This window comes from Chroicocephalus ridibundus, chromosome 1, assembly GCF_963924245.1.
Source record: "Chroicocephalus ridibundus chromosome 1, bChrRid1.1, whole genome shotgun sequence".
Classification (NCBI taxonomy): domain Eukaryota; kingdom Metazoa; phylum Chordata; class Aves; order Charadriiformes; family Laridae; genus Chroicocephalus; species Chroicocephalus ridibundus.
Window position 1 is genome coordinate 685,907 of NC_086284.1, and position 23,406 is coordinate 709,312.

Below are 23,406 nucleotides of genomic sequence, written 5' to 3' on the forward strand. Positions count from 1 at the left end.
GTGTTGATAGTCCCAAGTAAGTAGCCCCGAGGTGAGGGCATAGGTGCAGAGTGAGAGAATGGTGGCTGCAGAGTGATTTTTATGATGTGCCATGCCATCTGGTGTTTTTCCTTTGCAAACTCTAAGCTCTTGTGAAGCGCAGCAAAATCTCAGTTTCCATTTAGAAGCAAGCGTCAGTTGTGTGAGAATGATCAGCTTGAAAACAGGTGCCCTACATTCAAGAACCAGAATTCTCTTAAATGCCTTGATTTAAGAGTGATGGGGCAGTTCCTGATTTTGGATGATAAGTGTCAATAGCAGAGGGAGCGTTTCTGTACATCCTCCTGCTGGATTCTGTTGCATCCCCAGTTGGTATCATTGCTCAGTGATGCTGAATGAAGCGGCTCTTCCAAATCACACCATCAGACAAGCCCATCCCAAACCCCTCTGTGACCAGAAGAAAGAGTTAAGACTGAGTGCCATGCTCGGCTTCCTGAACTGTGCTGATGCTAGACTTGCTTTTTAGAGGGTATCGCTGCTAGTATGCTTGCTCAGGAATGACCTATTTACACCAGGTTCTGTCTTAACAACTGTACTTTGAATGCATTTTGTTATTTTCTTGTTACTCAGAACTGGTCCTTAATATATTTAATATTTTTAGTGCCCTACAGATACCAAAGCAACGTTTGGGGTCCACCTTAAAGTAGTAGGAGACTGGACAGGTATGTAGAAAAACCATTCCTTTTCAGAGACAAATACCTTTACTTAACTGTTATCTCTTTCTGGCTTCAGCACGATTGTACCTTTATTGTGGTGTGTTCTCGCTAGAGATCATCCGTGCTCGTTTTTCCCAAGTTCCTTTTATTACACTCTTGATGCAACCCCTGCTTTATTCAGATGTACATTTCTTCAGATAACGTGTTCTTCCAACTACTAACAGATCTTCTGATTGCAATGTGATAATTTTCAGCACTCCTCCATTCCTGCCTCTTTTTCTTATTTTTCGGTAGCCCGCTGCCCCCGTGCAGTGCCTCTGTGCGTAGTAGTGTCTGCAGAAATGCCGAAATGTGCAGCTCCCAGATAAGCGGATTTTGATGCCAGCAGTCTGGATGGCTGCCAGGTTAATTAACGCCTATGGTACGCTGAGATTACAGGTCGCTTTCATGTTCTTCCATGCTCTTCCATTGCTCTTTGAATGTCCTCCAGACCAGGGGGGTAAGCCAGGATTCCCCGCAGAGGAGAATGGTAATTTGCTGCTCCCCGTGACAGTTGTATACTCACGTGATGGTTGTCATTATTCCTCGGCGGCTGACTTTCTTCTTGCTTAGCACAGCATTTCCTTGTAAGGAAGACAAATACACAACACCATCTTGTCCATTTCTTATGAAGGAATGTTTTCCATGTTAATTTCTATCGGCTCGTGTTTTTGTGGAACTGAGTCAAATAAGTTTGTCGCCCTAAAAGGGATTGGACCAATTTGGGGAGAATAAGTCCCGGAATGTCTGTAGAACTTGTCGGTCGTGCTGCATACTTGGCTGTGGAAGTTGCTGAAACCTTAACAAGCAAAGGTTGTGAGGGCAGTGCCGTACGCACATACGCTCCGCAGTCACCCTCGTTTTCTGTTCTTGCTTGAAGTATAGGATTTCGGCCTTATAGAGCCAGATGATGGGACTAATTAGCCTCGGGTCTCCTCCAGTATGATGGCTCTTGTTAAGCATCATTCCCGCCCGGGAGTGGACAGTGGGCTACTGGGACAAGTGGGGTGGAGTAGTACAAGCTAAATGGGTTTTCCAAAAGAAGTGGCATCTTTGAAGTTTTGTGACTGCTTCTGTGGTGTGAATTGTTCTCTGTTAGCATTTAAATGTTATTCTCCCACCTCAATATCTATATTCTCCATGGAGAGGCAGGTCTGCCTAGGTAGGACTGTATGAGACTCAGGACGCTGTCGCGTTACAGAGACCATTTGTTCTATGACTTTTGCTAAACAGGGATATCTGTCCCGGGGTCAGACAAGCTGTCAAAAAGCAGGTGGTTTACCCAGCCCTTTATGCCACATCTGTGCCATGGAGCCTTGTTCTCACTGAGTCCCTTAAGCCCTGTGACAATTAATGGTCTCTAATCCGCTGACTGTTTGAGGAAGGATTGTTATGTTTGCCACATTCCTTATAATCTTTCTTAAGCGTGCTCTAATGGCCTCTTCTGCAGACAGGATATTGGGCTGGAGGAGTCTTTGTGTGACATACTGTCATTTGAGCTCTTCTCACGACCTGTTCTCTCAGCCTTTATCCTATTTACCCAAATTCTCTTTTGTAACACTTTTTCACATTCCTGACAGTTTATGCCTGACACCAAAGAGAGTTAACAATTTGTTTCAGAGAACTCAATTACAAGCCTTAATTAAAAGGATGCCAGAAGAGCGCAGATACGCTCTGAAATACGGAGAAGAAGAACCGTTTAGTTTGAGATATTTCTCCTCTTGCCGGCTTCAGCTCCTGCTGCCCGCTCCTGGGAGAAGTGGTGAAGGAACAATTTCCTGCCATTAGCTGTAAGGACTGGAGGAGGGATACGCGCTGCCGGCAAACCAATTCTGCGAGTTACGCTTTGGGTCAAGTCTCAGACACCGAGTCTTATGCTTTGAAAATTGAATAGAGTACTTCGTGGCCTTAGTGACTTTGGTGTGTAGGTTGGGAAAGCAACTGCATGTCAAGAGGAAAGATAAGGCGTAATAGAATTGTCAGCTCCCGGTGAGAAGTTGCGGTTAATGGAAAGTCATTTCTTGCCCGTATCCCGGTGCATATCGTTTTAGATATCTGGTAGAAGAAGCAGCAAGAAGCAGCTTCTGAAAAAAGCAGTCACTCTAGAAGTAATTTTTTGCATAGGAGCAGATATTTAGTAGATTTTCAGTCAATACTGTTATTTGCTTTTTAAAGCAATGATTTGAATAATGAAAAACATATGACAGAAAAAGTAGGGAAGAGAGGAAGAAACCTCAGAAACGGTAGGTCTGAGACCTTCGCAAACCAAACGGTCATCCGGACCCCGAAGTGATGTGTTTCTTGCTCCATTGAAATCAAATGGTGCTACCTGAGCTTAGAAGAACTGAGAACCTGACCTTCTCAGAAGGAGATTTGGATAAAGGCACAACATTCCCTCCCTTTAGGTAGGCAGCGGCACCCTTTAGATAAATTTCCAATACAAATCTGAACTCTTTCATTTCTCGTCTGTGTTATGATGGTGTTAGTAGCTGTGTTGTGTGTAGCTTTCATGCCCTTCACGGCACAGAGAGGCACGCAGGCACTGGCATTGCTGCAGTGTGCCCGCAGGTGCCCTGTTTAGCAGATTCTTTCACCTGAAATCCTTCCCGTGGCTCCCTTCGTACCTCTGACCTGTTCACGTGTCTAGTTTAGGATGAGATGAGCCATGCCCCAAGCATGCCTTTTTCTCTTCATTCTTTGTAAAGGGAGTCTAGATACATACATAGCTACCTCAGAGGTGGTTAGTTTAGTTAACTGACAATTAGTTGTGATTTTTCCTGTGGAAAGATTCCTAACATGGTTTTTCCGTCTTCTGCCATGTGCACTGGGTGTTGCGAATAGTGGAACAGCTATTACAGACCTCCCTAAAGACTGGTTTTGTGATCATGTAATTACTATCCTTGTGCTGACAAGTGACTACTTAAGTCAGCACTGATTGTATTAACAAAATGTTTTGTGGCATTGTGGTGGCTCGTACTATTAATGCAGTTATTTCATCGTATTACAGAGGTGACACCTACAGCCGTAGACCACAGCTTAGACTGTCAGGACTTAGACACCCAAGTCACAATGGGTTTAGAGCGGCCCATCTGTGGTAATTGCAAACGTGGAGCCCTGCAGGTTGGGTTAGCCCTGTGGCCCAGAGCTAACTTGTCATGTCTTCCTCTGCGGCTGAGCCGGTGGGGGGCAGCTTTAAAGCCTGCGGTAACATTGCAGCCCCTCGTGCACGGATCCGAGGTGGGAGATCCATGGATTAGCTAATAAGCTAATCTTGTTACCAGCCTCCCCTCTAAACCTGTTTTGTTCTGCTTCTCTCATATCTCTGTGGTCGCCTATTTCTCCTTCAGCTTGGAAAAAATTGTTGTTAGTATTTACAAAAGGGTTTTTTGAAGTTTTTTTGTCTCACTTACTTACTGTCTAGTTTGTCCTCAGCATTGTCATCTATCAGCCTTGTGCTTCCTCTGTCCTTGCTGCTGCCTCAAGTACTACTGCTTGTTTAGTTTCAAAGCTGACATTTCATCTGGCACCTCTGGAGGAGAGAAGAGAGGCCAGGGGCCATGCCTCGTGTCCCGCCACTTGACAGCAGTGAAAAAACCACACGACAGTGTATCAAGACAATGGATCTCATTCACTAGACAAATTTCAGGGTGCAAGACAGAAAGTGATATTGATGATGCCAAAATAACAGACTTCTGAAGCAACGCGGCATGTTTTGGTGGAAAAACAAATACACAGCACTCAGAGGTGTTAAGGTGAACTGTATGTCTTAAGGCAATAAAACATTGTGTGGTGCTGGTACAAATTGATGTGGGACCGTGTTTAAAACACTGCTGCGGTTCTGCGCTCTACAGGGATTTTTGTCTTGTAGTGACATCCTCCTGCTGTGTACTCGCGTGTGGTCCTGGAGACATCCACAAGGCCTGCCCACCATTCGGAGCAGCATGCCATCCATGGGCAGAGAGCTGGGCAGAGAAGAACCTCATGAGGTTCAACAAAAGCAAGTGCAAGGTCCTGCACCTGGGGAGGAAGAATGCTAAGCACCAGTACAGGTTAGGGGTGGACCTGCTGGGAAGTAGTTCTGAGGAGAAGGATCTGGGGGTCCTGGTAGACAGTAAATTATCCATGAGCCAACAATGTGCCCTTGTCGCCAAGAAGGCCAATGGAATCCTGGGCTGCATAGGGAAGAGTGTGGCCAGTAGGTCGAGGGAGGTCATTCTCCCCTCTACTCTGCACTGGTGAGGCCACAACTGGAATATTGCGTCCAGTTTTGGGCTCCCCAGTTCAAGAGGGACAGGGAACTGCTGGAGCGGGTCCAGCGTAGGGCAACTAAGATGTTTGAGGGACTGGAGCATCTCCCTCATGAGGAAAGGCTGAGAGAGCTGGGACTCTTTAGCCTGGAGAAGAGAAGGCTGAGGGGAGACCTTATTATGGCATACAAGTATCTAAAGGGTGGGTTGAAGGAGGATGGTGCCAGACTCTTTTCAGTGGTTCCCAGTGACAGGATGAGGGGCAACGGGCACAGGTTGGAACATAGGAAGTTCTGTTCAAATACACGGAAAAACTTCTTTACAGTGAGGGTGACAGCGGACTGGAACAGGCTGCCCAGGGAGGGTGTGGAGTCCCCTTCTCTGGAGATTTTCAAGACCCGCCTGGATGCAGCCCTGAGGGATGTGCTCTGGGCAATCCTGCTCTAGCAGGGGAGTTGGACTAGATGATCTCTAGAGGTCCCTTCCAACTCTGAAGTTTCTGTGATTCTGTGATTCTGTATTTATTGTGGGGATGCCATAAGAGCACTTTAGTACCACCCATTGAACCTGAGACGTCTGTCCTATAGGTTGCCAAATGTCGTGGCAGCAGGAGGTGGTGGTGTGTGCGGGAACTCTCCATCTGGAGCCAGGACAGACAGATCATGGGGTACCGATCTGCATCACCCTGTAAACTCTAGGTCTTGTCAGAAAATACACATCTTTGCTTATTCTTCCCGCTAGGGATGAGGGTATACACGGTCACTAGGTCATCTAGGTGCTTATTCTGAATTATGTGAATTTTTGTCAGATATTGTCATAGTCCTTTTTCTGGAAGGTCCAGACTTGGAGCAGGAAGTTCCAGCGGAAAACAGACATTTTTCAGTTAAAAACAACAATTTTCCAGAACATGGCAAATGTATGAAAGCATGGATCTTGTTTAACTCCCTGTGGACTAAAACCTCAGACAGCAAAGTGCACACACCCCAGATAGTTTTAAACAGACAAAAATTTTCAGGCAGTTGTTTGGGACTTTGGAGGCTGACTAAGGATTTTTTGCATACTCACCAGAAGGAAACAAAGATACCTTTTGAGTGGCTCTGAAGGAAGAATGATCTAAACTTGCTGGGCTGGGAGGGTTTGTCAAATTGTTGAGGAGCGTCTACGTGACCTTGCTAAGCCCCTGCAGCTCCTGGTTTAGAGAGGGCCTGAAGCATCCCAAGGTGCTTTGCTGCCCTTAGATGGAGTTTTGCAGCAAGCGCAGGAGCTAACAAAGAAGCAATAACCCCGGAGACAGTTTTAGAGATATTGAAGTAGTGGATCATTCAGTCAGTATCTACTATATTCTTAGTAGATCTTGATTCAGACTGGAGGAATGTGTGAAGCAGAAGGTGACAAGAAGGAATAATAAGACTACAAAGTCTGCCCGCAGGGTGTGACACGGTTGTCCCGGGATCACTATAACGGCTACTGAAGCTATTACCTCAAGTTCTGTTTGATTTGGGCCTTTTTCATTCCATAGTAACATGTATTTTGTTGTGTTTAGTTATTCCATGGGATTCCTGGCAGGGTGTAAAGGCGTTAATGATGTGGTACTGTCAGCAGTTCCAGCAAAATCAACGTGCGGTTTTGGAAGCTGAAGACAGAGATGGAATAGATGTTATTTTCCCCTGTTAGATTTTATGTCTACCAATTCTTATATTATCAGTGAATCCTACTTAGACTTCTAAGGAGGATATCAGAATTGAATGCTAAAAAGGTTTAATTGTGTTTCTTTTCATATAATTAGACATTAGTAATAAAAATAATACTGTTGCATTACTGAGAAGTTAAAATACCTTAACAATATAATTAGCCACATTGTGCCATAAGGAGTACTATTTTTATTCTTCATTGCCGTTAACGTTCATTAATTATCCTGTTTATGACTGCAAACAAGCTCAATAAAAGACAGGATTAAGAGAATGGAGCAAAAGAAGGAGAACAGATTTAGTTTACTGGCCCAAAGCTGAGAGGCCCTTTCCTCCGATTAAAGAATTAATGCTGAAGGTGAACACATCTGGAGTTTTGGCTCCAGACCTGGATTGTTTTACGTTAGTTGAACTCCAGCTGACTTAGTCCCAAAACCAGGGTAACTTGAGTCAGCTCCGATTTGAACAGTTAATGAGTTTTATCTCTACAGGGAAAAAAGATTTTTAGGTGACAAAAGGAGTAGGACTTCCTGCTCTGAAGTCCTTTCTTCATGCATCCTGTTATTTGTAAGCTTCCGTATTTTTGCATGTCCCAGGCTCTTTTTATTCATTTAATGATTATAGAAAATGGCCAAATGATGTAAATTATTTTTATCCTTTTATACAATCCACACAAGATGTGTGGATGTTGCTGTAGTTAAGAACCGACCCAAGAATACAAGGCTGAAGGATTCCTCGCCGTGCCTCGGAAGTCTGAAGTACCCTTCCGAAGGGAACGACAGGAATGAAGCCTGCGGAGCACATGGACATGTAGCAGCTGATGGGATCGAAATGAACGTAGGGAAACAAAGCAAAAAGCTGCTCTCTACTTTGAAAATAGAATCACAAGATAGAAAAGCTCTAGGACATGTACCTGAGAGGACTGCCAGGCAAATTTCTGGGTTTGTAATCACTAACACGCAGTGTTTGCCTATTTAAGAACGCAAAGTTGCTGTCCTGGAATTGCCTGTGTTTCACCATTTTTCTGTTAATCTTTGCTTAGGGAAGCAAATCTTTGCTTAGTTTCACCATTTTTCAGTTAATCGTTGTTTAGGGAAGAAAATCTTTGCTGAGTTTCACCATTTTTCTGTTAACCTTTGCCTAGGGCTGCTTAGGGAAGTCCCATTCTTGTGGTGGTTTCTGTGCAGAGGTACACAGCGGCTTCCAGCAAGGAATTTGCGAAGTCTGGCTGGACTTTCTGGTTCCTTTGTGTGAGCACCTTTAACAAGCTGAGGGGTGTAATGGTTTCTAGAGAAATTTGAGGGTTCACATCAAAACGCCAGCTCTTCATGCACACCTGCGCTTCCCTGGGGGCAGCAGTGGACTCCCCTAGATGCCACTCAAGTTTTGCTGAAGAATACGTACCAAATGTCATCTTGTTTTGTTCTCAGATCATTGAAACTTCCTCCTCAGGGACAGAACAAAAACGCAGACATGCTTCATACTTGGAATTATGATTTACCACAGTTGAACTAACAATTGCTAGTTAAAATCTCTTAAAAAGAGATTTGAAAGGTTTCTTTTTGGGACCTTTTTCTAACAGATTGTAAAAGTGCTGTAGTTAATTAGGAAAAATATATTTCATATTTGGAGCATTAAAAATATAGGAAAAACTCCTGTAGGAACTGTTGATATTTATAACCTTTATGATCAGAAGGGACAATTATCTTTACGTGCTCCGAACTCCTGCGTGATGCTTTTAGAGTTTCTTAGAATAATTTCTGTACAGACGTTAACATAAACCAAACCCAAAACTTGGGATTGAAAGAGTCTGCTGTTTTTTCTGCTTGAACCATTGGATGTCCGTGGGCTCTTCCTGTGCTGTTTGTGAAAATGAAGCTCAACTTTGTGATGATGTCATAATTTAGGTTTCTTTCCTGTTTGGTTTTTTTTTTACCCCTTTACTCCTTCATTTCAGAGCAAGAACCACCACTGAAAAATGTGTGTGCATTTTAGTTGTTGCCTTTTTATGTGCAAATTCTTACAGAAAATGAGCACGGCACCTTTGAACCTTCTGTTGGGTTCATCTGTTGTACAAAGTTGAAGTTTTGAGACCTTGCATTTGCCTGGCTCTTTACTTTTTTCACCTTCTTCACTTCTAACATTCCTTTTAATTGCAGAAGTGGGCTTGCTTCTCAGTAGAGGTCTCATCATCGATTTAGGCTGTGGTGTGATTTAAAGCGTAGCTCTCCATTGCCGTGAAGGCCACTAGGAACAGTGGCTGCTGGGCTGTTGAGAAGACTACCGACCGTGCTACCTCGTATTGCTGCTCATTCCCTGGTCTCTCCTACCTGTCTGCTTATATCTACAGGTGCCTTGTCTAAGTTGGATTGGAAGGGAGAGAGGCCGTCACTTGCTCAGAATTTACTCTGGGCTCAGCAGTTAACTCTGTGGGAGTTAATTAAAACTCCCACGACACTGCAAATGTCATCATGATCAAATAATGTGGTGAAATGACTTTTTCACCCTATTTACACAGCCAATATTGCATAGCTCCTTGTTGGCACGATATTGGCGTTGAAGTTCTAGTTAGGATATCCCACCTCCTTTATTGCTATTGCATTATTTTTTCTCCTTCATTCCATAAGTATGTTTACCCTGCTTTTCGTCAGCTGCATGTCCCTTCAAGCAGCAACTGTCTATTCCAAAATCTCTTTCTATTCCAAGATGCATGAAAATCAGTGCTGGCGTTGTTCATGTGAAGCAAATCCTACACCCCAAATTTCAACATCGATTCCCTACAGCCCCTTGCAGCCCAGCATCCGTGTGCCACACACACCTTCCTGTTGCTCCATCCGGTCCTTTGACTTTTGTGTGTGCATTGTTTCTCCAATGCATCAAGCACTAGCTGGAGAATTTGGGGTTTACCGTAAAGAAATAGAGCCAGTCGGTGATCCAAGAAGTTCTGAGGAGCATCTTGCAGCCACAGTTCTTCTCTGCCCCAGTGCTCCCCTGGAGATCTGTTCCATTAAATCATAAATATTATTAGTAAAAATCTGCCACCAACTGACTATGTACTTTTCAACTGTAAAAGTAGGATTCCTGTGAAAAAAAAGGGTATGTGACAGCCGCAAAAGTGTTACTTCTTCCTTTAAAGAAGCAAACCAAACCTCAGAACTTGCACTGGAGGCACCGTGTTGTGACAATGGGCCAGCAGCAAGTTTCCACAACTTGTCAAAATAGGTATGTTGGTGTCTGCTATAAACAGAATGGAAGAATTGTGTTTAAAATGTTTATGGCTACGCGTTTTGTACAAACTTAAACCACACGTGAAACTACGTGCTCATCACAGCTCTGTGGTGGTCTATGAACCTCGTGGTGCCGTGCCTCAGAACAGCGGATGCCGCAGTGCAGAGCGCAGGCGCGGGGGCAAGTTCCTAAAGGGAGTGGAGTCAGGCCACCAGTGCAATCCAGTTTTTAATATAAAGGCATCCTTCTGTGAGCGTCAGTCCACTAAATTAATTTGTAATTAGACCCCAATTTTTTTCTTTTGATCAGGCTTTGAAATTTCAAAAGGCGGTGAGGCAGAAATGCCTTAAATACGCTAGAAAGTTTTAAGATGCTGCGAGGTAAATTAATCGCTAGTGCGTCCGACTTCGGGGCGAAGTTTGAAATGGTAGTTGCTACGTGCTGAATGTGGCATTTCTTATCGAGGCAAATTAGCTCAGTATTAGCTAAATGCCGTGAGGAGAAACTGTAGGAGGGAATTCATAGCCTGGAAATCGCTTCCAAATTGTGAATGGGATCGCAGCCGTGCCCCTCGGGGATGGCGCGGCAGAGTGTGCGGTGACGGCAGTAACCGGCGCTTTGGTATGAGGCGCAGCAGCTGACGGGCAGGGTGCAGCGTGTATTTTGTTTCACTGACATTATAACCCACATTTCTGCAGCTCCGGCATGTCCTTCTGCCTCTTTTTCTTCTTTATGTAAAGGGTTTTTTTGATGAGAATGGGGATAAAGCGACAGAGCTTGTTTCAGAAAGGATATCGCGATATTTCTTATTTGTATAGTTTGTGACATTTGTAGCAGATTAGACCAAAGTACGCTATAATGAAATAATATACCATGAGAGGCAAGTTTTGGGGGGGGAGGTAATATCGTTTATTAGATCAGCTGAAACAGCCGGAAAAAACCAGGCTGTCGTTGAGGCATGAGGTGCCTTCAGCAGCTTTGACAAAGAGGCAGCGAAGTCAAAGCAAAGAGCAGGGAATGAAATAACATTCCCTGTGACTTTTTAAAGCATTTTTTTCCTTGAGAAATAAAAGTGATAAAATTGCCTATTAAATGAATATAAGATGCCCTTCCCCCCCCTTTTTTTAAATTAATTTACCTTTTCCATGAGAAATATTATTTGTTTCTCCAAAAATTCACTTGGTCAAAAACATTGTCCGAAAGCCAAAAATGTCACTTGTAAGTGCTCTCCCCACTGCCTCTTAGGATTTGTGTGTCTCCAGCTTCCTTTATCTTCTCTTGGCTGGGTTCCCCATTTGGGGTATATTTGCTGTAATATGCCACGGTCTCGCTCTCTCCCGGAGAAAGAAGGCGCTTGCATCGTGGTAGATAGAGTCCGGCTGGCAACTCTAACTGGGAAAGGAGATGGGCGCGTGAGAAAACTCCACTGTGACTGGCATGAAGCGCTGCATTTTATTTACATACACGTGCCCGCGCACATCCCTCCACTTTCAGCACTCGGGTGGGTTTTTTCACATTTTAATGTGTTGGGTTTTTTTCTCTTAAAATATCGATATCCTATCTAAAAAGCCATTTTGATTTAAAATGTTTGACCATCTCTAGAGAGTAAAACTGGGACAATACTTTATGCAAGGCATCACTGTAGTTTTGGTAATTTGAAGGGACGCTGTGCTGTGCGTGGGAGCTGACAAACAGTGGATGACTGCTTGGATTTGTGACTTACCTGAAACCAGACAATTTTAAGTTCTGCTGTAGTAAATACCGTGATCGTGAGTAAGAGAATGCCTCTCTGCTGGGGAGAGAGCCTGGGAGGTCTGTGAATCCAAACAGGCGCATTTGTGTTTTCATGTGTGTTGGACAAGGGGGGGCTCAGTGGAAGGTGGCGTTTACCGAGGCCTGTTGACACATTTTTCAGTGTTGAAGGGGGATTTTGGGGAGAGGGGGAGCTTCAGAGATTACTGGCTATTTTGAGTTTTGCTGAAATGGCTGCTGCGATGGTTTCGCTGTACTGACGATGATAACTAGCGCACCGGCAGCCGGAGAAGCCTGCTTCTGTTACGTGACATGAAAAGAAAGCAGCGGGCAGTTTGTGCTCTTCGTTCCGATAAGCGGTTTTAAGGACTACCTATCTCTTCCCATAAATTTAACATACTCTCTTACTCATTAAGCACACCGTAAGTGCCATTTCCTCAAGGAACATGACAGAGACGCCCACGCACATTTTCAAAGCCGAAGCTGCGATGCTTTGCCGTGCTTTGCCCAGTGTCTGGTGCCAGCCTGACGGCACAGGGCTCTCCCTCAAGGATGTCACTTATGCTCCGTTAGCCGAGTGTCTCTGGAGCTTAGCCGTGACTGGCTTGAAAAAGGCAAAATTTATAAGTAAAGGAAGATATTTTTATAATTTCTGTTATTTGATGTTGGTGTTTTTTTAATGGGTCGAGGGGATTATGCTAATCATGCCCCATTATTAACAAGCATGGCAAATGAAATTTCTTCAGTGTCCAAATAAAGCAGCATTTCATTAATCCAAAAATCGGTTTAGAAATAACATTTCTTTAAAGGTCTCTCCTGCTTCTCAACAAATATGTACCAGGATGTGCCATTTCTGCCTGAAGAGGTTTTTAGCATTTCTGCACTGTTTGGTATTGCTGAATTTGTGATGGTACATCCACCCATGCATTGCTGTATGGCAGGTCGTGACTGGTAACTAAAAGAATCAAAAGATAGATATCTAATGACAGCTTATAGTTTTAAGTGTGGTGTATGAGGGCACGGACTCTGGCTGTGATGAGCACGAAATCATTTATTGCTTCTCAGGCCTCGGCTTTTATACGCGAGCTCTAAAACTTTCCATGCACCTGCTGGGCAAGTAAACACATACTTCAGATCACTAACCCAGTCGCCTTGTTCACTTCCCACCAAGATAAGCACGCGAAGCTGTTTTCTTGTTCCATGGTTATATTGAGCCGGTTCCTCTTCGTTCCATCCCTGTCGATACCCGTGCTCCTGTTTCTGTGTGCATTGCTCGCCGTGTCCTCGGCCGTACGCAGCCCTCTGCGCATAGATCTGCCACGTTAAGAATTGGCAAAATGACTTTTTCAAAAAAGTACCTGCCAAACCTTTTCCTTACAATGGCGTGAGGAACTGTGTGATCTAAATCATGTTAAAACACTGGTTTTCTTTGTTCTAGAAAATAGTTATTAGTGTAGTATTACATAGTAACATTTTCAAGCTTTTCTCTCCCGTTCAAGGCTGGGAAGACTTTTTTTTGTTGACTTTTGTTGAGTAGTAACAGACTTTCTGTCGTGTAAAAAGATGTCTATTTAATATTTCGTTACATTCGTAACATCATGGTAGTTAAAAGATGGAGACGACAATCCATAGAAAATCACGCAACATATTTGAAGGAGAATCTACACATGAGCTAGTGCTAAGTCAGCAAATACAAGTATTTTTAAGAAATTATTAATTAAGAGTAAATGAAAACTACCCAGACTAGGTTATATATAGTAGTTTACAGTCAGGGAGTGGGCTGGCTGAAGTTCTCAAGAATTACTTGTCTAATTCAGATGTAAGAAGAAATAATAGAATTGCTCACAGCAGGGTGAAATTAAACCAAACTTTTGATACATTTCCTGATACACTTGTGTGCATTATGTTTTATCACCTATCCAAAAAAAAAAGAGAAAAACAATATCTAATGGCTCATTTCATTTGCCAGTCATTCAGATGATTTCCTGCTAAGGTTTTGATATTGCCCTTTGAGAGATGTTTTAAGAAATGGAGCCTCAGATGTGATTAGATCGTTGGAAAAAATATGCAGTTCTTCCCAGTGGATCATCCCCAGTTGACTAGCAAAATTTACATAGAAGATAGGATCCAGCTGAGCTCTGATCACTTTATCCTGTGTTATGCTTCAGCGCAACTAGTGCTAGGAGTGCTTTCAGAGAAGAACTTGTATGTGTTCTGTGAAAGACACAGCCAGCTGAAAACACAGGAGAAATGATTTTTATATATAAATGGAGTCCCTTAATACCCTATTTCTTCTTTTGTTTCTTATTTGGAGCCTTATTACTGTTATTTCTAGCATTTGATTTCAGCTAAGAGGTTGGCTGGACAGGCGTTTCACCCCCCGGGATGTATATCAGTGCTGTTTTGTCCGAGCACTGTCTTAAGGATTCCGCATATTCCAGCTTTCTGTCTGGCCCTCGGCACAGACCCTGGCAACAACTTAGCATCTTCAATGTAGGTATTCACACAACGTAGCTGTGAGGAGGTAAAAGTTACGCTTAATGACCTCACTGATGTCAATTAAGCCTCGTTGATTAGCAACACCATTCACAGCTGCAGTTGGAGGGAAGAGGGCCGGGCAATCTCCCTGGTACCTTGTATTGCAAGACAGGGAGTGAGGGTGTATTAACACGGAAACTCCGGTTCTCTTTTGCAAACTCTTCTTTCTTTAGCATGTTTCCTTCCCCTCCCATCCCTGCCCCAACTAAGAGAAGCCAGCATCTCCCCTGCCCAGCACGTACGAAACCTGTGGCAGGGCAGTGTCTTGACTTTGTGTTTATCAGCTCTGGGGGGGGACAGTTGCCTCCTCACCTTCTGTGTCCCTCTCCTCAAACCGATGTGGGTTTGCAGTTTTATATTCAAAGGTGGCAATCAATGGAAACGGCACAAAATATTGATATAGTTTTGTTTGGTTTGTTTTTTTCTTTTTTTTCCATAAGCAGACATGTTGATTATATCAGTTATTTAGGGTGACTTCGGAACAATTTTAGTCGGGACAATCCTCGTTATCAATACAGGCTGGGGGATGATGTGATAGAGAGCAGCCTGGTGGAAAAGGACTTGGGGGTCCTGGTGGATGAAAAGCTGGACATGAGCCAACAATGTGTGCTTGCAGCCCAGAAAGCCAACGCATCCTGGGCTGCATCGGAAGAAGCGTGGCCAGCAGGTCGAGGGAGGTGATTCTGCCCCTCTGCTCCGCTCTGGTGAGACCCCACCTGGAGTACTGCGTCCAGCTCTGGAGTCCTCAGCACAAGAAGGACACGGACCTGTTGGAAGGGGTCCAGTGGAGGGCCACGAAGATGATCAGAGGGCTGGAGCGCCTATGCTATGAGGACAGGCTGAGAGAGCTGGGGATGTTCATCCTGGAGAAGAGAAGGCTCCGGGGAGACCTTATAATGGCCTACCAGTACCTGAAGGGGGCCTACAGGAAAGCTGGGGAGGGGCTGTTTGCAAGGGCATGTAGCGATAGGATGAGGGGCAATGGTTTAAACTAGAGCAGGGCAGGTTTAGATGAGACATTAGGAAGAAGTTCTTTACACTGAGGGTGGTGAGACACTGGCCCAGGTTGCCCAGAGAGGTGGTGGAGGCCCCATCCCTTACGACACTCAAGGCCAGGCTGGACGAGGCTCTGAGCAACCTGATCTAGTTGAAGATGTCCCTGCTCACTACAGGGGGGTTGGACTAGATGGCCTTTAGAGGTCCCTCAACCCAACACATTCTATGATTCTATGATTCCATGACTTCTAAGAAAGGAATTGGCACAAAGAACTAGAATGTACTTGCTGGTGATATTTTTATAGGGGCATGCTTTGCTAGGCCAAAATCTGGTAGCGCTTCACGCCTGTTCTCTTGTAATGGCGTAGGAGTACTTTGTACAAGACTGGCGTGTTGTGTGTTTTGGGTATACAAAGCATTTTGTGCTTCACCCACCCCCAAAAACAGTGGCTGAAGGTAAAATATAATTTTGTCAGCCTTAAATCACACCCTGTGTTGCATAGGGAAAGGTTCATTAGATCTGGAATCCAGGTCTCAAGGCATGTGATTGTTCCCTCCAATGCCTTTTGTCCAAAATCTCTTGCTTTTGCCTGGGAGGGAGTAAAGCAGAGGGAGCCAGGTTCTTCCCAGTGACAGAAGAGGAGGCAATCAGTGCAAATTGAAATACAGAAAATTCATTTTAAGTTCAAGAAAAACCCTTCCCACTGGAAGGGTGTTCAGGCACAGGAACAGGTTGCTCAGGGAGGATGTGGAGTCTCCATCCTTGGAGATATTCAAAACCCAACTGAACATGGCCATGAGCAACCTGGTCTTCCTGGCCCTGCTCAGAGCAGGGTGATTGGACTAGATGATCTCCAGAGAGACCTTCCACCCTTCCACTTCCCTGGCCATCAGGAGCAGGGAAGTGATGGTGCCTCTGTACTCGGCACTGGTGAGACCTCACCTCGAGTGCTGTGTTCAGTTCTGGGCCCCTCTGTACAAGAGGGACATTGAGGTGCTGGAGCGTGTCCAGAGGAGAGCTACCAGGCTGGTGAGGGGTCTGGAGACCAGGGCATCTGAGGAGAGGCTGAGGGAGCTGGGCATGTTTAGCTTGGAGAAGAGGAGGCTGAGGGGAGACCTCGTTGCCCTCTACAACTCCCTGAAAGGAGGGTGTAGAGAGGTGGGTGTTGGCCTCTTCTCCCAGGGGAATAATGACAGGACCAGAGGAAATGGTCTGAAGCTGCGGCAGGGGAGGTTTAGATTAGATATTCGGAAGAATTACTTGACTGCAAGAGTGGTCAGGCACTGGGACAGCCTGCCCAGGGAGGGGGCTGAGTCACCATCCCCAGAGGTGTTTAAGAAACATCTAGATGTGGCACTTCAGGGCACGCTCTAGTGGCAGAGACTGTAGGTTGTGGGGTGGTTGGATTTTTTTTTTCTTTGTTTGTTTGGGGTTTTTGTGTGTGTGTGTATGGTTGGACTCGATGATCTCAAAGGTCCTTTCCAAGCGTGAAGATTCTGTGATTCTATGATTCTATTCTGTGGTTCTGCAAAGTTATTGTACAGTAATTTATTTGCATATTTGAGTGTAATAATGAAGCTGTGCCTGTATTAGTAAGAGTGTGAAATGATCCCATGCTTATGGTCTAAACCGAGGCCAAATGCGAATAGACAAAAGCCAATGAATGAGTTCCCAACGACTGGTGGTGTTTTTGTTATGATACAGAATTTTAGCCTTGGATGGGATTAACTCCATTATTTTGTGGCTGCCATTTAAATAAGTTTTATGAAAAGTTCTTATAGCTTGTTCAACTGCATAAAATATGTTACACTTACAAACCTATTTATAGACCTAGCTATAAATACCAGTGCATGTATGCATGTGGGTACGTACTGATGTTTGATATATTTGGTGACAAACTAATGCATGTGGCTGGAGATGATGTGACAGTGACAGCCCAAGAATAACACTTCGGAGTCATGATAATTATTTCCATTTCAGCTCAGTGCTCAGCAGCAATAAAGAGGGAAAATTATTAGGAGAAGAGTAGATGCTGAAGCAGAGGAGGTCACTGTGCAGCTGGGCATTTCTGTGGTGCTCCCAGGACTTGAGTCCTGCGTGAGTCCCCTGTGCAGGTCTGGTCCTCATCGCTCAGCCGGGATACTGGACAGGGTTCAAGAGCAAAGGACAAACATGATCAAAAGCTCGGAAAGACTTCCAAACATGGGACAACTGAGTATACAGGGACTCTTTAGCCTGGAAAAGAGATAATCTAGAGGAATATAGCAGTGATCTGCAAATCATGCAAAACACTGGAAGATAAAGTGAGTAGGGTCTGACTGTTCATGGTTTCTGCCAGTGTCAGAACTTTGGTCATCAAATACGGTCGGTAAGACACTATTTCAGAGCAAACGTGAGATGATGGATCTTCATGTAGTAGAAACTCCTTGTCGGAGGCTGTGGGATAGATTAGGGGGTTTTCATGGGGGACTCGGCAAGTACTTTAAAGAGAAGTCAGGTATTTCTTAATAGACAAACCACCGCAGGATCAGATCTCTTCAGGTAGAAACAGTTGGAGGCTTGGAAAGTGCCGGCAGGATGGATTTGCCCCGTGCCGGTTCTTCCATAGGTGCCTGCCTGTGAAGCAAGAGCTGAGGGGGCCCTTGGTGCGAATCAGTGCAGCCTGACAAATTGTGCCTTTGCCCAGGTTTTTGGAGGCATACCCTCTGGAGCTTGGCAGTGCTGGAATTGTAGAACTCAGTGCTACAAAATTCTGCATAAATAACATTTGCTTCAGAGTATGTATTTATACAGGGTTTTTTTAAAAAATTAAAGTTACCTTTTAGGACTGTTTCTAAACCCAGTTTTACTGTAGCACTTTGTAAGTGCCGAGCTGTGGAATGAACTCTACTGTCATGACAGAAATAGCCTTCACGTATAGTGAGAACCTCTGAGAAAGAAAAGTTTCTTGATTAAGACATTGGTTTTGAACTCCAGGGATCTAGCTAATCCCCAGCTCTGCCGGGGCGTTGCTCTATAACCTGCAGAAGGGTCTCTAACTCCGTATTGAGCATTGAGGCTGCTCAACTTTGGTGTTGTGTCCGCTCCTCTTCACCGGCTGTCTGGGGAGCCCGAGGCTGGCAGCACAGCTCATAGGCAGGCTGGGTCACTCGCCACTGTCTTGCCAAGTTAGACATACCAAATGCAGTCTCAATGCGGTTCTCGGTGTCTCTCTTCCCTGTTTTGAAACAAAGCATTTTGCTTTCCATCACTCACCTTTCAACCTTTTAAGGTCCTTTGGACAAGAACTGCCTTTTATGCCGCCTCTTCATTGGCAGATGTATGGGTATACACACATAAATCATGCAATATCTGTGGTTCTAGGGTAAATGAGGGAGGTCTGGTTAGAAATAAATCTGTCCAAACTCATTTTGACATAGTAGGTGTGACATTTTAAAGGCATAGGAAAGCACCTAGAGTTCCAGCAGGGAAGGGATGGGCTGATGCCAGGTTCAGGTTCACTGCTGACCTGTGTAATGATTAGTTGATTTCCTTATTTTTTCCCTCTGCTTAAACAAACTAAAATTCTGCAAAAGAAACAGAAGGATGCTCACTGCTTATTCACCTAGCTTAGAAAACAAGGAGACCGGTTGCCGTTCTGTAAAAGCTTCTCTATTTCCCTTAGATAAATATAAACAGCAAGGGTTTTTATATCATTTTCAACTTTATGGCTTTTACTAGCTTTCAGGGTTTTTTTAGTAGCTCTGTAAATAGTGGGCTTTAATTAGTCTTTTACATGACTGATCAGGAGGGATCACCAATGGTGGTGAAAAAACAGGAGAATTAAACTCCGTGAGGCTTAATGGACTGAAAATCATGGAAGTTCAAGCTGGTCAAAAAGCCTGTCTTTTTGTATCAGCAAAATATGTATGTTTTAGGGGAATTCCAAGGCTCATGGTGTAATCATTTTGGAACCTTTAGCTCATCAACATTACCTCATCATTGTTTTCTTTCCTCCCCTTTTAATCCGATGGAGGATATTTGTAGCGCAGACTCTTCAAGAGGAGAGAAGTGACACTTCCTTAACTTCAGAAACTTTGGCCGTTGCGATGACATAGGTCAAACTGAAATATTGAACATTTCAGTTTTATGCCATCTTGTTGCTCATCGTAGTTTTATAGCCCTTAGGGTGGCAAAGGCGTCTTCCTAAATGCCTTTTTACAAGGCACTGAGGAAGTACTTGTGACAGCATTTCATGTATACAGAGCTTGAAAACAAGGCAGATTAGTGGGTCTGAAATCCTTTTAAATGATGTTGACTATTTTAAGAAAGCTGACTTGATTTTTTTTGTTTTTTATTTAAATTATTGCAAGTTGTTGAGGAGATATTCATGGCATGGAAGGTGCTCCAGGCCAGTCTGCATTTTGCATAAAGCTAGGCAGATTTTTTTTAGTTTGAAATTACAGGACTTGCAAGTGTCCGTGTAGTGAAAGATGAAAGTGAGAGATTTCTGTCTCAATAAATGCAAAAGTGCTACAGGTAGTTAGAGAAACATGAGTGTAAAACGTCCAAAGGTATGAGTGTGGCACTATGGATAGACCTTCTGGTAGGCAGCTAGGCTTCTGGGCCACACTGTTCTGTAGTTGGAACTAATGAGGCTTTTCTGTTCTCCCGTTCACTGGTTGCTTTCTAATCTCATCTGTGTTTATTCTTATGAACTTCGATTTAAAAAGTCCATAAAGCTGGTATAAAAAAATCCTTATCCCAAAAAAGCAATTGCCATCAGTCATAACAGTGTTCTTAATTGAGTTCATCGCGTGCAATTCAACCTGGTTTTATTAGAGGTTCAGAGTGATCTGAAGCTGCTGGGTAAAAGGTGACTGGGATAAACAAAAGAGCAATATCTCAAACTTCAGTTTGAGATACAGACCTCATAGATACAGACCCATCAAACTCTGAAAGAGCAGGAATTTGATTTTTCAAGACCCTTGGAATTCAGCAGAGTCACTTTGCTGTTATTTTCTGTGAAGTATTTTGTAACAAGGAGGAGCAAGGAAAGAAGAACCACAAGACCTGACCTTTAAAGTCAAACCTGACACAACTGCAGTGTGTGACCTTTGTCATCACCTTTGAAGTGCTAAAGCCGTAAGAGCTTCAGGGGTGTGATAGCTTCAAAATACAAGGCCGCTGCTCTCTGTGCCATAGTATTCTGTCTACAGAATGTGAATAATAATAATAATAATAATAATAATAATAATAATAATAATAATAAACCTTCTACACAAATTATTTTTCTTTGTTTTGAGAGCCCCAGAAAATAAAATTTTATCATAAAATTTCCCTTTGCCTCTCTTTCCACCTCTCTAATAGTGTATTCTGGAAAAAAGGAAACTTGACTGTGTAACCGATTTAAATGGGCTTCCAAGCACGCACCCATTCTTGCTCACGTTTTTCTGGCATTACTCACCGTAGTGAGCACAACCTCATTCTTGCTTGAGAACCAAAAATGACATGCATCTAAATAGTTCAAAGGGAAAATTTCCCTCGAAATGCATCCTTCTGTCCCTGAAATGGGTAACTGGTTTGGCAGAACAGGTATTATAAAGCTGTTCGTGGGCGTTTATACTGAGATTCCAGTGGTTGACTTGTGAATGTGTTGAGCTGGGAGGGGGAAGGAAGAACAAAGGATGAAAAAGAGAGAAGAATTTGGTAAGAGACAAGGAAGAGAGGTTTATGTAAGAGGACAGATTAAATTTCTAAAGCTATCCATGACAAACTTTCTCTTCTCCTTTGTAGTCTACAACCTTCCTGACTTAGAACAGGGCAAAGATTGTGTTATTACACCCAGCCCCTACTCATCACGGGTAGCAACACTTCACATTTATCTCAACATACACGATCCCAGTGAGAGTGCCTACATTTAACCGAGGACTTCTCACTGATCAACGATTTGGAAGGAACTGTATGCTCAAAATGGAAACCAGGAAGAAATGGAGACACTGGGCATGTTGAAGAGAGAAGTTTGAGCATAAGACGTGACTGTGCAGCCATTCTTGATGCCTGTGAGGACTTTGTCCTGTGGTTAGGCTTACGGGAGAGTCAGCGAGACGGTATCTGCAGTGTCACACTCAGCAGAGTGACAAAACAATCAATGGCATAATTGATCTCCGAACAATGTAAAAAATCATTAGGAAATGAGCTAGTACAGACAAAATAATGCAAATTGCATGCATAGAATGAGAGAGAAGATAATTGCGGATTTCTCAGAAGCAATCATTTTAAAACTTGGTTTAGTAAATGTTTTGCATGTTTGGTTAATAAACCAGACCAATACCTAGAAAAAAAGCATCACATTTTAGATACTAAACTGTATGAAGTGATGGAAAAGATTCATTTTTGGAGATGTCTCTCTAAAATGATCTGAGTATTAAAATTGTCTGACTTGGTTTGGTTCCATTGGTCAGCTAGTGATTGCAGATCAAAATAATGTAAAATACTCTGATTAGTTTCATCAGTTCTTCAAGTCTTTCATCTGTTGTTGTAGCATGGATTTGAAGGAAACTCTTATTTTTTTGAAAAGTCCCCCTGCCTTTGGAAAGTATCGTTGTGATTTTTTCTTGCAAATTGAAAAGCTTTCTCCTGTCAAGCTTTAAGCTTCTGACACGTACTTTTCTAGGAGCACCAAAAGTGCTTTATGTTCTGTCAGCAGCTGCCAAAGCTCTCATCACCTCCCTCATCACCTTGCTGGATAGTCCTTAAAGGCAATAGTGTCATTTCCACCAATGTGACTTTTGTACAGTGCACACGTATGTGTAATATGGGAATATCATAGACCTGAAGGGTGAAGGACGTACATAATGGTCCTATGGGACGGATCAATGCTAAAGGCTTCTGTTCAGTGTGCCGTTTCTCCTGGGAGGCTTGAGAGGCTTTAGAGGACGTGGAGGCTACGTGTGCTGGAGGAAGTTGTAGGATGTGTGGGAGATGAGGTGGAACGCTACCCCATAGTGTAAGTGCTGCCATGGAAAAATGAGTAAAGTCATATGGTGAAAAGAAAATACGTCTGCCTGGGAAATTTGCCATAGTGTGGTGAAAAAAATAAAAGTTGACTTTAACTAAAACAAGATCCAGTAGGGAAGCTGTTTAGGCCAATTTCAGATGCCATAACTTGGCTGCTTTCACTCCAGTCCGGGCCAGCCCTGTCACATTACTATTCAAAACATTTTCAAGATCACGGCTTGTCGGGTTGAGTCCTGGAGTGCAGCCAGGTGGCCTGGATCAATGGGAAAGGGCAGCAGCACAAGAAAAAGAGTCACAGAGCAGGGGTTAGAGATGGAGCATGGCTGGCTGCCTGTGTGCTGTCCATCTCAGGCAGAACAATGGAGCAGGACATATCTGCAGCCTCCCTGGGATGTGTTTTGCTTCTCCCAGAGAATCGCAGGCCCTTTGCAAGGTCTGCCAAACCAGCCTCACTCACATGTAGTATGGTGGTGTGTGGTATTGACCTGAAGAAGAGCATGAAGAATGCTCTTCTGAAAAACTGAAGAATGCTTTGCATTGCAGTTGTACCTGGTCATAGACCCTAACAAATAAATAAATTGGGCCACCCCAAAGACAAATCCTTACTCACGGTGACTTGCACAATGTTCTGGAGGTCAAAACCCTCAAGTCATGGAAGGAAGTGCTATTGTTCAGTGTTTGCCATTGAAAACTTCCTCTCATTCCTCCAGCAGGCACATACAAAGGCTGTTGTTGTTCATACAAAGTCTTTTTATTAAAGGGTACCATTAGCTTGAGTTGCATTGGGAAGTTCCTGAGGTAGGGGTGGGAGTTAATGTGCTTGCTCTGACACATATGCAGTTGGATATTTTGCACCAGTGAAAGCTCCCTGAAGCCTTTCAGTTCTTGTCCAGTGGCTTTTGAAGATCATATCGTATCATCTTTAAGGATGACAGGGCATGCCCACATGCATTAGAGGATATGCCCATGTGTTAGAGCGTATTTTGAGATGCAGAGGGATATAAGGGGAGGAAGGACTATGCTTATCCTCAGGTTCAGTTTCCAGAATGAAAAACTTACATGGAAAAGATACCTATTTTAGAGAAACCCATAGTACAGCTGCTACACACAACACAGGCCACAAACTGTGGTTTAGCAAATGAAGGATAAAACCTGTAGCTGAAGACTTCAAGCCACGGTTATAAGGTATTGCAGGAAGAGTAGGAGGTGAGAAGCTGGGAAGG

General features: G+C 43.8%; 1 protein-coding gene across 10 annotated transcripts in view; it reads left to right on the plus strand.

Moving 5' to 3' along the window:
• NOX4 (NADPH oxidase 4) overlaps positions 1 to 23,406 on the plus strand; it is a 135,751-nt gene that overhangs the window by 47,018 nt on the left and 65,327 nt on the right. For all 10 annotated transcript variants that reach the window (XR_010069866.1, XR_010069865.1, XR_010069867.1 and 7 more), the window contains one exon: positions 641 to 701. Coding sequence is in view for 7 of the 10 variants with exons in the window: in XM_063325157.1 (XP_063181227.1) it covers positions 641 to 701 (61 nt within the window). In the remaining 3 variants the exon portion in view is untranslated. The remainder of the gene's footprint in view (positions 1 to 640; positions 702 to 23,406) is intronic.